The sequence below is a fragment of the Hippocampus guttulatus genome, chromosome 11 (genome assembly GCF_054856545.1).
Source record: "Hippocampus guttulatus isolate MCC_2025c chromosome 11, RoL_Hgut_1.0, whole genome shotgun sequence".
NCBI classification, from domain to species: Eukaryota; Metazoa; Chordata; class Actinopteri; order Syngnathiformes; family Syngnathidae; genus Hippocampus; species Hippocampus guttulatus.
The window spans coordinates 14,819,137-14,834,188 of record NC_141271.1 but is presented as its reverse complement, the minus strand read 5'-3'; the positions used below and the strand labels follow the sequence as shown (position 1 = coordinate 14,834,188).

The 15,052-nt window shown below is 42.9% G+C and overlaps 1 protein-coding gene across 3 annotated transcripts in view; it reads right to left on the bottom strand.

The window, feature by feature from the left end:
- Positions 1 to 1,284: 1,284 nt before the first annotated feature.
- The window catches only part of LOC147198276 (uncharacterized), a 93,772-nt gene continuing 80,004 nt past the window's right edge, over positions 1,285 to 15,052 (bottom strand). The window contains exons 5-7 of one of the 3 annotated variants that reach the window (XR_015102283.1): positions 8,116 to 8,191; positions 7,364 to 7,786; positions 1,285 to 2,306 (exon numbers count right to left, since the gene is read on the bottom strand). Coding sequence is in view for 1 of the 3 variants with exons in the window: in XM_086123869.1 (XP_085979995.1) it covers positions 2,234 to 2,306; positions 7,364 to 7,570; positions 7,644 to 7,786 (423 nt within the window). In the remaining 2 variants the exon portion in view is untranslated. The remainder of the gene's footprint in view (positions 2,307 to 7,363; positions 7,787 to 8,115; positions 8,192 to 15,052) is intronic. The other 2 variants (XM_086123869.1, XR_015102284.1) reach the window with 2 other exon arrangements.

The window sequence follows — 15,052 nt, the reverse complement described above, 5'->3', positions numbered from 1 at the left end:
ACTGTGTGAAGTGCTTTAAGTACAAAGTTATATTAAGAAAATAAACATTGTAAAATCAATTGGAAATCAAAAACAAATTGATTGAATATATATAGTTTTAAAGGCAGTACAATAACAAAGAAATAGAAGGTAAAACACATTTTATCCAACGCTGAAACAGGAAGTTGGTACATGCAGATGGTCCAAAATGGTGTTAAAAGTCAAACTTAAAACCCCTCCCTTTTTACCATTCCCCAAGTTGAATGATCGATATTCTTTACATTCTACATGCTATGGTCACATATACTTTTCGATATACGATATTGCAAAAGGTAATTGATGAACGTCAAATTAGGAAACAGTGCATCAGCGTAATTCTAGTCAAACACCGCCATCTTGTGGCCAAGATGCCAAAACACAACGTAGTGCGTTCCAGTGTGTGCCCGGTGGGTTGTCTTCAGGTAATTTGGCACTTAATTAATTGCTGTAATTGGAGGAGCATTAATGCATGAGTTTGGGGAAATAAATGAGGCGCGTCCAATGATTATTCATGAAAACGACTGCACGTTAACTGTGACATGAGCCTAATGACGATCGGGAGCTTGCTTGACTGACGTAACAAGAATGCGGAAGAATATGCGTTCCAGAGCAAGTGAGCTTGTCTTCACGCAAACGACTTGTGACCTTATGTCAAACGACACCGAGCGTGCCGGTGACATCTTGAGGGACTTTCTGGCCAGAAAGGTGGGAGACTGCGTGGATGCCAGGTTTACAGATTGAGGAAGGGGGGGTGTCTCGGTTGGATGTGCGTCACATGCCTCCACCTCGGCGGTGCCAGGAGAGGCTTAAAACCTGCGTCTGGAGATGGGAGCCGAGGGAGATCCCAGGGAGCGCATACTTGGCACCGTGAAATAGGATTTGGGTAGGACCAAAGCAATGAAGCGAGAGAAGGAAAGAGGGGAGCCGCTGCCAAGTCCTCTCTGCAGATTTAGTGCTCCCCTACTCCCCCACTCCCCCACTCCTCGTCCTCCTCATCCCGTCCTCCTTTGCAAGCACGCACGCGCACACACACATACGTCTAAGAAGAGGTGTTTAGCCAACAGTGTTGTCACAGAACTGACCTGAACATGTGTAACCAACTCATACAACTTGCTAATCCTTCAAGCACTTTACCAGGTGCTCCCTATTTACACATGCATGTCAATTTGTTTAACGGTGGAAGATCTAAAGGCCCAAAATTGTACAATACAGCATTTTGTCAATATTTTTCACAGAATTTTTTTTATTTTTAAGTCACACAAAAATTTCAGAGTTAGAATTGAGCGATGTCACACACAGCATCACTTCAGATGTTACTTCAGAAAGCATCAATGAATGTCCAAGAAGGGAGTCAAAGAAGGTGAGAAGATGCAAGATTGTCCAAATACACAGGAAGTTAAGCAAAGTGCTTGGACTCACTTTCAAAAACTCCATCGCAGCATATGTTGTCACGATCATGGTTACGTTTTGGTTCACTTTGCTGCTTACTTGAGGTCTGCCGGTGATGCTTGTCACACAAACACAAAACATTCCATATAACAGTAAATAGCATAAATTATTCCGTTTTTTTTTTTTTTTACTGAACTTTTTTGGGGGTACTTCAGTGGCAAATAGCCTCTCTCTTACAGACCCTGGATACAATCACGGAGCAAAATGTCCATTATGTGCTTCAAATTGGTGAAAAAAAAAAATCAAACAGTTGTCACCACTCTTCAACAGTGCATTATGGGCACGTCCAATGAATGTGGTGAAACCGTGCCCATTTAAATGTGAATCAAATTTCACTACTATTGTGATGTGAGGAGCAGAATTTTTGATCCGGAAGGAATCTTTATTTATATTTAAATCCCACCCCACCTGAGAACTACGATTTACTTCTACGTCGTTCTCAATCTTTTGCATATTTTCAGCAATTGCACTGATCAACGGCAAGTTTGAACACCGCCAAAGTACAAATCACTGGTCAAAAGGAGCCAGGGAAGAAAAACAAAACAAGGCATAAACAAAAAGCGTTTGGAAAAGGTAACCCCGAGAATATACAAACGAAATACACAAAGAGCAATAACAAAAGAACGATAATATTTACAAACAAGGATCGATGAAAAAAACGAGAGCGACTACGAATAGTATCGAGAGGTCTCAGAAAAACCACTTGAAGCACAACAGCGAGTAATATAGTAATCCAACAAAGCCTTGGCAACTAAACAACTAACAACTAAGCCAGGCTTGATTGGAAATGCGGAACAGGTGCGCCTGCTGGAGAGCAACGCCCTCCACTCCAGCTGGAACTGAAACACAAACACACAGAACATGACAGTCAAATTTCACTTTGCAGGGACTTTTTATACTACACTAAAAACCAAACAAAAAAATGACCCAGTGTTATATTGTTTGATTGTCACACTAATATAAATGACAAACACCTTTTTATACTTATATGGAGCTTAAAATTCTCCAGCTTTTGTTTTGATCAAAGTTGTACTCGATAGAGTGCTTCATCTTATTTTGACACTTATTAAAGTTATATCCCTTCAAACATCCATTTTCAAAAGCGTTTGATCTCATGAGTGTTACGGCGGAGTCCATCGCCAACCAACCGATCGCATTGAATGAAAACCATTCTCAACATTTCCTATTGAGAACGTCAGACAAATTGGAAGTTGACCAGCATTCCAGAATGGATCGCGTTCAACCTCAGAGGTTTCACTCTGTGCATTTGAGTTTGTGTGTTGACTCAAACGTCTGCAGGCCGGGAAGAGAAAGATGGGAAATAAAGAGGCGGGGCTACACATAAGGCTGTCAAAGGAGGTGATTGATTTTACAGCCCTCGTTATCGAGGCCGGCAGCCCTGAGGGCCCCCCCCCCCCCCCCCCCCAGGGCGACCCCCTCCCCGCCACCTCAGGTTCTCTTGCTGCATGTGATCGGACTCACACACACACACACACACACACACAGACACACACCTTTGATTTTACCTTTGCGAAATAAAGAATCAGTACATCCACTTGTATCAGCGTATTATTTTACATAAATATCTATACTTCTACTGAAGGACTGAGCCTGACCATATCTGGGAAGCACACAAATCGTCCGCCATGACCGTGGTCAAGTGTGAGGTGATTCAGAGACAGCGAGAGGCGGAGAAAGCACAGGTGCCGTTCGACCTGTTGAATGCTGTAAGTGAAGGGTAGTCGACCACAGTGGTTTTGCTCGAGTGTAAAAGTCGCCGGCCCAGTGGGAGGATGACAGATATTTCAAGGCTAATTAAGCGAAGCCTTTTCATTGTTCTCCCCTTCACTTTCCACCCGGGCCCCCCCATTTCTTTTGGCTCTCCATCTTCCTCTTCTCAATTTTCTTCAATAGACTGGTGCAATTTTGCCATTGCTCATATTATTACCGGTGAAGCCTCGGTGCCGGCTCCTCCGCGGGTAATTGCAAGCTGCAGGTGTGAGAGAGCGCATTAGCATAAAACCGAGGCTCGACCGATGCAGCGTTTGGGTCCTAATGGCGGCATGAAAAATACATCCATCACGCTAATGCCAAAGAGATGGATGTGCACGGCAGTTAACGCCACCAAGACATGTCATTAGGAACACGCAATATCCTGCCGTGGGAGTGCTTTCCACTCGTTACCCCGATCGAGTGCACACACACCTGAAACACAGAAAATGGGGGAATTTACCGAATTTACGTCAACCGAATTTACGTCAACCGAACGTCTAGATTTACATTGCGCAAATTAGCATCAATTTCACTTGGGCCGTTTGGAATTTGGAAAGAATACATACATGACACAAAGATGTCATAGATGTGATACAACGTATCACATCTATGACATATAATCTCATTCCTTTCCACGAAAAAAATCAAACACATTTTGAGTTGTCAAAGCCCGTCTCGTTCAAATTGGTACTTTAGTTGATCAAGTTTTGCTATCATTTATCGCTACGCACCAACATAGCACGATCACAAAATCACGTGAAAGTGCTACCTCAATATGGTAAAAAAAACATAGCATCACTCATCTACGATTTACCAGCTGTGCACATCTGAACAATGAATACAATAAAAACTGGAAAAGAAATTCTTCCAGGGCACTGCATCACTTGGCCACAAATGCAAAATGGCCACTGGTTGAATTGAAATCAAATATGTCCAGCCCCTGCGGCCTTCCTGGCTGCCTCCAGATGGTCCCTGTGGAGTGTTTATCAGGCCCATCTGAGCCTGGGAACCTGAGAGGGTTGATGTTGGGTGGGCAGTGTGGTGCCACGCCAAGCCGCCTGTCCCCAGGAGCCCGAATACGATCCCACGCCTTTACCTGCCCCCCTTGTCTCCAATCCTCCTCCTCCCTCCTCTTGCACCTCACCATCGGCTAGACTTACTCCCAACTCTGCCCTGGGATAGACTTTCTTCCACCTGACAAGGTTTGGACTGGATGACTGGAATGCCTGGACAGGTGGGTGAACCAGGGGAAGGTGTCAAGTTTGGCAACAACGAGGCAGCCCGGTCGGTCATTGGGAACTTGGCATATCATTCTGTTTCCAAAGTCCTCTCTAATTATCCCCATGAATAAATAAGCTGGGTCGAAGCCATGTTCATAAAGTTTTGATTTTCAGTCTCCCCGCGTCGTTCCGAGCCCGCCGGCTAATTAGGCCCTGGCTTGGGTTTCCCTGTCATGTGTGATATGAGTCTATCAGAACCGGGCGTCTGACTCGCATAGGTCACGGGACATCGCGCTCAGACAATCCATGCAAAGCCCGAGAGCGCAGCAAAAGTTCCACAGCTTACTGAGAAGTGAAAAAAAAAATCTAAATGCAGCAGCGCGGCTGCTTACGCGGCTACGAAGACGCTGCGGAAACTCTGTACTTGAATGTCCTTATTCATCCATCAATATGCCGATTATTATAGTTGCATTTGAACAGCCCGACATCACGCTGGGAGCCGGGTCTAATATTTTCTCCCTCTCGTGTTACCAAATAGTGTAAGTTAACCCAAGTATTAGAGACGCGCTTCATTATGATGCGGGCGCAGTTCTGCACCACATCAATAAAAAATAGATTAATTCCTCTTTGACAATGTTGATTAAAAAACGGACAGCATCTCTGATAGCAGTACCTGGATAGGATCTCATAGGAGTGTGTACATGTATGTAATGTGGATTGTGTATCTGTTTGTGGAGAGTATATTTTAACCAAGTGCAATGTGGTGTGGACTTAATCAGCTGTGACCCTTGTGGATTATTTATGGCCGAGTATTGGCACACTGAGGAGGGTTGTTGTGTAATAGTCGACTTCTGGTTTGATATGATTAATAGCACGCTTGCAATAAAGATTCGCATCACACGTTCATATCCATCCATCCATTTTCCGATCCGCTTATCCTCACAAGGGTCAAGGGGGGTGCTGGAGCCTATCCCACTGTCTTCGGGCAGTTGGCGGGGGACACCCTGACCCGATTGCCAGCCAATCGCAGGGCACACACAGACCAACAACCAGGGACAATTTAAAGTTTTCAATCAGCCTGCCATGCATGGTTTTGGAATGTGGGAGGAAACCGGAGTACCCGGAGAAAACCCACGCAGGCCCGGGGAGAACATGCAAACTCCACACAGCGAGGCCGGAGCTGGAATTGAACCCGGTACCTCTGCACTGCGAGGTCGACACGTTAACCACTGGTCCACTGGGCCACCCATTCATATCCAGTGTATCCATAATGTATCCAGAGGTTGAGTCTTGCATCGCAACCCTTAGCCAATAGTGGTCAGATGTCCTCCCAAAGTACCGGTACACCGAATGACAGAATACAGTACACCACTTGAAGGTGCATTCAAAAGACGGACGCGATCACATGCAATGAGTTACTCCACTTCCTTTTAACTTTGTTACACGCTATTAAACATACGCAGTTTCTACAATCACTATTTTCTTTTTAAAACCAAACTTTCTGGAGAGCTTTCGATTGGTTGGAGAAAAAAAAACGACACAAAGTACAAGAGTAATTTAGGCTCAGCCTATGAGGAATCAGCTCACGCACCAACCCCCTGCCACTTGTAGCGGCACATTTCTGAACGACACAGGGAAATTGCTTGACACTTAGTACATTATTGTTTGAAAGTAGCTTGGTCGGGCTCTGGGTGGCATCATTAACACAGTGTGGAGGTATGCATTTAAATCAAACGGCATTGTTATACGCCTGACCACTACTGTTCGTGCATGTGATTAATGTCCAGTTCTTAAACTAATAAAGCACAAATGATTGTTTTATGGTTTTACTGAACACAATTATCTTAATGTCGCAACGCAGGAGGGAGGAAGTATGTGATCCTCTGTAATTAATGACTGATTGAGCCTCTGTAAGCGCAATAACTTCGGCCGAATGTTTCCTACAATTGCAAGTAAGACCCGACCAACAGTCAAGAGGATTTTGGACCATTCCACTTTATGACTCTGTTTTGGTTCAACAATATACTTGGCTTCAATTGGCAGACAGATGGTTCCTTAAGCTCTACTTTAATAAATGTCTTGATCAACTTGGAATTTCATTTCCTATTGACAGAAATGTGTCCAGGCCCTGAGGAGTCAAAGCACTCCCAAACTATGATGTCTCCAGTTACCATACTTTACAGATGCGATTAGGATGAGAATTTAAAAAAAAACAAAAACTGAAACTGGTGGGTTTCTTTTTTGCTTTTTTTGAATAGGGGAAGACAACTTTATCCAAAATCTCCAATCTTGTCAGAGTGATTGGGTTCTAAGGGCCTGATATACAAAGATACCAAGAAGCATCCACCAAATTGCGTGGAACAGATTGTGCATGCTGTTGATGGCCATTGTGTGTTATCTACTGAGATTGTGATCCTGAACTAAAATCCTAAATAGCGGGAGCTAAATGGCGTGTTCCCTCTTTAACAGATTGCACAAGTGTAAAAGTGGTGGATACCATTTATCACACAATATGTAATGCACTCAAATAACAGAGCCTATTCCAGGTGATATTAGGCAAAAGGTGGATTACAACCTCAATTGGTCACCATTTAATTGCACGGCACAAATACACAAACAACCACTCACGCCAGCGTAAAATTTAGAGTTTTCGAATAACCGACCACGCATGTTTTTGGAATGTACGAGTAAACCGGAGACGGACGGAATCTGTTTTAAAATCTAGGGGGGGAAAAGAAACATAAAATGCCTCCTTTAACAGGGAAAAATCTGAGAATGTATCACTGAATTCAACGTAGGACTGCCAGGAAAGACATCTGTTGTTTGCTGCACTGTGATTGGCCACAGTGTGTTTCGGTGGGTTGTGTGTGGCAGCTTTGGTAGCCTCCGTAGTCACTACTGACCTACTGATGTCACGATTCTTTGTCCTATAGTGGCTTCTTCTCTCACGCTGATATTGTCGGTGGTGAAAGAAGCCGCAGAAGCCTGTAATTAGCTGCTTGGCCCCCAGGGGCTCGGCTTGTATGACCCGGGCAGCCGTGGAGCGCTGATGCCGTCTGATCAGATGAGTAATTCTAAGCATGGGTGGGTGAAAGACATCCGCCCGTGCACTTTGTCACGAGCGCTCCCATGAGTCAGGGCGGACCGGATAGGGACAATCCACGCAAAGACCTCGGAACACACCGGCGGCCATAACTCAAGGAAAGTGAATGAAGGCGGGGGAGTAATCTGAGCCTGGCACGGAGGAGCGGTGTTGGCCCTTGGTCAAGTGCCTTGAATCCTGCACACGGCTCGTATCTGGTTGCACTCCACCTGAGAAGCTGACCCTGAGGAGAGAATTCAAAAAAGAAAACGTTGGAAACAACTTCCACCTCCTCGTCCTTCTCCTATCTTCAGTTAATGGACATTTCAAATCCATGTGAGGATTCATTCAAACTAACAACACAAACACCCACGCATGCACACGGTTACATCCGAGATCCGAGTGGCTGTCCGGCTGTAATTGGGCTTCATGTTATGAAAGAATTCCCGAGCGGGTCACTAATCACAAAAAAAAAAAAAAAAAATATGTGTTGCAGGCAGGTCTTTTATAATTCTCGCTGCGGCTAATTAAAAAGAAAAAGGTGTCATCAAGGACGCGCTGGGAGATGCACACCTGAGACGGCAGGCGCTAATGCTTCAGGCACCTCGGCGTGACCCCAACATCATCGCCGTTTGAAGTTGCGACCGAGCTTGGGAGAAAAAAAAAAAAAAAGACAATGAGGGCTGGATGGGAAACTGGTGTTGCCCTTGAGGGAGGGAATCAAGTCAAAGACAAGAAATGGAGAGGCGATAGCGATAAGGGCAATTGGGAAAACGTCTCATCGGGAGGAAGAGTTGATTCCAAGTCATCGCGATACGCCCAACAATGATTTCGTTCTCGTGTGGCTTTTGTGCACCAAAAATTGATGACGATGATTTATTATTATTATTATTTGCATAAAACCCTCGACAGACATGCTAACCCTTAACTGCCTTTTGTCTGGATAGTCTTTCAACAAGGATCGCCATTTATTTGTCGGGCAGGATATAAATGAAGAAAATTCAACAAAAACTTTTTTTTTTTCGGTGTGCGAGGCCAGAGAGATTCTGAGCGGTCAGGACTGGGGTGTCAAATATGATCCCAAGTTGGATTGGTGAAAGAGTCATGTGACCTGAGTTTCTGTGGCGAAATATATATATATATATAAAAACAAACAAAAACAAAAACGAGTGAAATGTAACTCATTGTAAATCGAGTTGACACTTCTTGTCTCGGATACCTGTTTAGTCGCTACCTTCTTTACCTCAAGTCATCGTGTTTACACAAGCTCTAAGCATTATTTTCATGCCTGCTCTTCCGCCTCCTTTTCTTACGCCGTCTTCCTTTGTCCTTTCTCCTGCTGCTTGGAAATCTGCAAGGCTTGCTCATCGGCGCCAGCCTCTGTTAATCCTCTCCCAAAGCACCTTAGCAACGCTCAGAATTTAGAGATGCTAAAAAAAAAAAAAAAAAAAAAAAAAAATCACACCACCACGACAACTGTTCTTAACGCTGGGCCCATATTGGCACCAGTGGCCACATCTTGAGATGTGTGTGTTTTCCATAAGTAGTTGAGAACAATCTGGAAGGCTGTGATAACCAAGGATCTCTCCAGTGTATGTGAGTGCGTGTGTGTAATGGGAACGACGTATGTCTGTGCCATATGATGCCAACAAACTGGTAATCCCTGCGTGTAGTCACCTGAGATGCTTCATTATCTAGTCCCCCAACGCTCGTTGAGTACGCACCCCGACCGGACGGACCTTTTTTTTGTACAGTCACAGACATCAAGGGGTCATGAGAGCGCCGGTGTAAAATATCATCAGGGGTCATTAAATGTAGCATGTCATCATGCAACATGTACTTTTAAAAAATCGTAGCAAGTTGTACAAAAAGCATCATTGACCTTTTCTTTTTTTTTCTTTTTTTTTAGGCGGGGAGGGGTGAAAAACGTGTTTCCTCAGTTTTAAGATGTAATATCACCATTGGCAGATATTATTTAGGTGCAATTGCCACTATATCACAATGTGAATAGGCCTAATAATTTGGGGATTAGGAATAATGGGCAGTATCTGAATGATATTAGAATTTAGAGTGAGTTGATTCTTGTGCAAATTGCATCAAATGATTTCTTGGACTTGTTGGTTTGTCGTTCAGCAGTACCAAACTTGAATGGTAAATTTTATGCACAAGAGCCTTTTGCACTGAGAAAAAGGGGAGGGAAAAAATCGCCGTGAGTGGTTATTTTTAGATTGCGCAAAGCCTTTGTTGTGGAAGGCTGGATCTTTTTTACTTGCATACTGTTATGTATTTTGGTTCAACAAAAAAGATATGCACACATTTTTTCCACATTGAAAAAGTTTTAAAAAGCATTTTTGCTCCCCACACCCATAAAAAAAAAAAAAAAAAGCAGACATGCGCATCCAGCAAGGTGCTTGTGCCCACCGTGGATCTCTAAAAACAGATATTTTTATTATTTTATTTTTTCAAAGTAGCTATGTTTGTGTTGTGATTGAGAAATGCTAATGTTGAGTTTCTTATCACTCAGACAAATTCTCTATAAAGCAAGGCTAAATTGCTCATTCCAATTATTCTGTCAGCCCTTCCATTTGTTGGCTTCTCACATTAGCGGTGGCCCCACTCCACCCTTCTTCTTCCTTCTCGACTCACAAAAAATCAATTACTTCGGAGCTGCCGCAACTAATTGAGGGCACACTTGTGGCCTTGGAATTTTAAGAGTTGAAAAACAACAACAACAAAAAGAAACTTAAAACACAAAAGGTGACCAAAGGTATTATCATGTTACAAGAAGACTCATGTGACAGGTATGTTCTGTTACCTCACAAGTTCTTTGCAAATGCATAACAGAATCACGGTTTTATTTGCAATTTGCAAATTCAATGCCAATTCCAAAAAGACTCATATGGTGGCCAAAATGTGAATTTCGATTAATTGTGCAAGTAAGTACTAACTGGCATCAGCGTGCAAGCAACAAAAGACATCAAGAAATCAGAAAAAAATCATATATATATATATATATGTGCATGTGTGTGTGTGTGTGTGTGTGCGCGTGCTTAAATGAATGCAAATTCTAGCTATCGACCCAGAACACACATTTATTTTATTTTTCTTGAAGTGCCTCATTTATCTCTCCTCGGTTCCGCAAAGAAGCCGCCTTTCAGGACCAACGTAGAATTAGCAACATTTTACACATTGTTTCTTGCTAAAACTAGCTTGTTTTGAGTGGGCAGCGTAGTATCGTGCAAGTGAGACAGGACTCGGCCCGTTTGGGCTAATGATAAGTACAGCTTTTGCAACCATGACGATAGAGGCGGAGCTAGTGGTTGCGGCGAGGCAGCTTCTATTTGATGAAAGCGATGCACGGTGTTGGAAAAAAGGGAGCACACACAAAAAAAATGCATTTTCACACTTCATTCGTTACGCATCATATACTGTAATTGGCCGCTATCACCAACACTAATTAGTGCATCCGACAAAACTCAGTGCAGCTCTGCTTACCTTTTGGCTTTGGCAGAACTGCTCGTTCAAAGACATACATACAGTATGTTCAAAAATAAGCATACAGTGAAATGTCTTCGATGGTTGTTTAATTTCACACTTTTGTTCGGGTATTAGCAAATAAAAAAATAACCTTTCATAAAATGTCCCCTTTAAAATGTGCGATCAAAAATGGCATTTTAAATGTTTTCACTGGGACATATTTTGTAGTACAGAACGAAATGTGTCGCTGTGCGGCTAGCTCTGCCATTAAGACGATAACGGAGATGACAATTCAATTTTTAAAATTGATAACCTCCGGCAAATTCCACCGATATTTTTCAGCAGTTAAAGTGGCGTGATATAAAAATTGCAAGTGGAAGCAAATGTCCCAAAGGCCTGGAAATTATTCTGTCGGTGGTCAGACTCTTCTACCAAGCGCTCCTGTAAACATGAATAACAATGCCGTCTTATTTCGAGTAGAAGGTCAAATTTGCCGTGGCAATTGTACGCCGCATGTAAACATTTGCTGCCGCAGCAGACGAATTTGACCTCTGACAAACGCAAGCGGCGGATCTCGCGCACGGCGGCTTCGAGTGGGTCAAATGGCTCAAGATATACACTCGGGGCTGCACGAATATTCATTACAGGCATTTTGATGGCGTTCATAGACGTGGAAATACAGCCAGTTCTTGGAAAACATGCCAAGAGAGGGACTAAGAGTATTAAGAGCGAGGAGCTGGCTGTCGTGAAATGGAATGATGGGGGAGGAGGGGTGGGGGTTGGGGGGGGCGGGATTTTGGATACACTGTTGTTATTTAGCATGCTGCATGCTTTTGCTGAGATGAGTGGGAATGAGGATTGTTTGCGCCATCAGGTAAGCCAAATTAAATAAATCCAAAAGAGGAAAAGATGATCACCAGAGCTGACATCTTCCCACGGCATCTTCATGGTGAAACATGTTTGCCATGACGCTTTGCTCAAAGAAAGAGGTAACATTGGTTGGTTTTTCTGTTTTGTTGTTTTTGTAAGGTCACAAACAAATCTAGGAACTACAGACAGTCCTTGCCTCGTCAAGGTTCACCATTTGCAAATTCATTTTTTTTTTTTAAGGTGGCACCTCTCCTCGTCTGTTTCGATATTTTTCTGCTCTTCCTGTAATGTCTTGAGAAGCCACAAGACGGTGCTGAAGCCCTGGCTAACCGGAAAGTAGGAATCGATTTAGTCAATTTAATCTGGATTGTTAGTGGACGTTATGGACAGACTGCCATTTTATTTTCCAAATTCGAATCATCTGTAAGCCATTTATCATGAAGGGTCATATAAATTGAATTTGAAATTTAATAAAGTGCTTGGGGATCATAATTCCCGTTTTATACGGTCGAACAATGATGACAGACATTGGAATCAAAAGCTAACACCCAAGTAAAATGGCTTCGGGCGTCACCGTATGGCTCATGACTTGTTATCAAGGTGCCGAGCGAAACAGGGACCGGGATAAATGGTTTCAAAACGTTTTCCATTGGAAATTTCTATTGGGGAAAAACAATTTGAGAGAGGAAGTTAAAATAAACAACATCGTTTTCTCACGGTGGTTGCACGTGATGCTGCCACCACCATGCTTTCCTGTCGTTTTGGTGTTTTTTTTTTGTAATGAGCAATGTTTAATTTATACCAATAATACCATTTGAAATGACATACAAAACATTTAATCTTGGTTTCAACAGTGGAAAACACATTTTCCCACACAGCCTGGACATATGAAGAAGAAAGGAGATTGTTGTCACATGTAGCCAGCACTCGCCAGAAATTCCTGCTGCCCCACTCAGTGCTGCTGTCGGCCTCTTGGCGGTGTCTCTCACTAGTTTTCTTTTGCAAGGATTTGTCCACCAAACCTCATTTGTTTCGTTTTCACTTCCTCTCTCTTTCACGTTTTTCAATTGTAGAGATTAAAAGGTCACATTCATGGTGGAAAAAATTCTTTTTAGTCTCACATTTTCACATCACAAAAAACTCGGATTTGCACATGGGTGTGGAGAATTTTTTTTTTTTAATCCACCATATTGATGCTTTTTTTTCACCATGACAATTCAGGTTAACATTTGCCATTCATAAGATGCATCTGTGACTTTCTGCTTTTTGCATGGTTAAATGACTTATTTTTACATCCTATTAGTAGTATCACACATCTGCTCCCCATATTATACCACAATGATTCAACTGCAGAGTTGTCACACTTTGCACTTACGCGTTCATTAAAAATGGCGTTTATCCATTTGGTGATACGCATCACTTCTTTCTGCATTATGTTTTTTGTCTTTGAAGATGAAGAGTATTTTGCCAAGAACAATGCTTACGCACGCACGCGCACACGACAGACAGACACACACCTCCGAAGGTTAATGCTTGCGCAAATAAATCACCTTCAATGTCAACTGGATTAAAAAATACAGCATAACATTTATCGAATCATTACAGTGGAAATCACCTCGGGTGCATCCAGCTCAATAGCTAATAGTGGGCGGGGTTATCAATGGAATTATAAATGGATCAACTGTAAACGGTCTGAATAGGCGACAAGCATCTAAAACAGCAGCGGGAGCAAATTGAGTAGGCTTAGAACCATTAGGGGCCATTGACGAGTTCCTCAGACATCCTTCACTTTGCTTCCTAATCTCACCTCTCACCTCACCCTTTGGGGTCGGAGGTCAGCCGGCTCAAAGCGCTATCAGCGCGTGGCAGGTTGCAGCGGGTTGTCGTAAAAACACAAAAAGGGTGCAGGGTGGTCGGGAGCGCTAAAAAAAAAAAAAAAAAAAAAAAAAAAAAAAAAAAAGATGTTTCTTATCAGAACTTTTTGACCCCTCATTAACCTCAGCGCTGTGGCTTGGAGAGTGATCGCCTGTCAGGAGGGAGGAGAAATCCTTTACAGCATCCGGTGGCTTCTCTACATGTGCACCAGTGATACGCTCGCGTTCGATGATCTGCCTCCTCCATGCAAGCTCGCGCAGCCAGAGTGTCAGCGCATTACAATACTTATAAAAAAGAAAAAAAAAACAATAAAATCCGGGGCTGCCTATGAAATGATCTTTGTTGATGTTAATGTATTTTCGTGGGGGTACAACCATCCCCACATGTTTTATTCACATTTCAATTTATTTATCTGAAGTTTTTTTACAAATAGTAAAGTGGTTAGTCATGTTTGCAAGTCCTCGTGAGTTTCTGCACAGCAAAACAGTTTAATTCCATCTCCCAAAAGTGAAACTTATTTGCACCCACCCCTTATTCAAACCTCATTAACCTTGGCCTTCACGAGCCACATACTGCTTCACCAAGTCAAAGGAGAAATCATTTGTGATCGTGTGCCGTGAAATATTTACCCACTACTTCATTTTTTGTTCTTTACATATTTCCCAGTTTGATGTTCAAGATCCTCAAACATCAAATGCAATTTTTAAACAATTTTATTGATTAAGGGTTTACTCAACACGAGCTGGCCCTGTGTGGAAAACAAATAACGACCCACGACATGATCAGCTGTCACTTTTTTAGTTCGTCAACTGACATTGGGTCATGAACGCAGCCGCCCATTGTGTCGTTTCTATCCTGTCTCAACTCGTAGGGACTCGACCTTGACGTTGACCATAACCACATCTAAAATTTGCCGTAAATGAAGAGTAGAAAAAACAAACTCGATGCAGTCCCCAAAATTGCTCCTATGGGTCCGTTTTTCCGGTCAGGATGAAAAGCTATTTTACTAATCTCCAAAATTGCGGGTTCACATTTTTGAGTCAAAAGGCTTTTTGCCACATTTCAGTTGTCTCCGCTTAAGGAGGCAGGAAAACGTAGAAAGGGAAGTATGTTTTTTTTTTTTTTTGAAAGAAAAGGGATTTCCTTCAGTTTCATGGACTGTGGCTATGACCTTGCCGTTAAAAAAATAAATAAGCAAACGAGGTCTAATTTGTGGTTGGCATCACGGGTACCAGTTGGAGCCATGCATCCTTCATTTTTAATAACCGCTCACCTTCACCCAAGATGA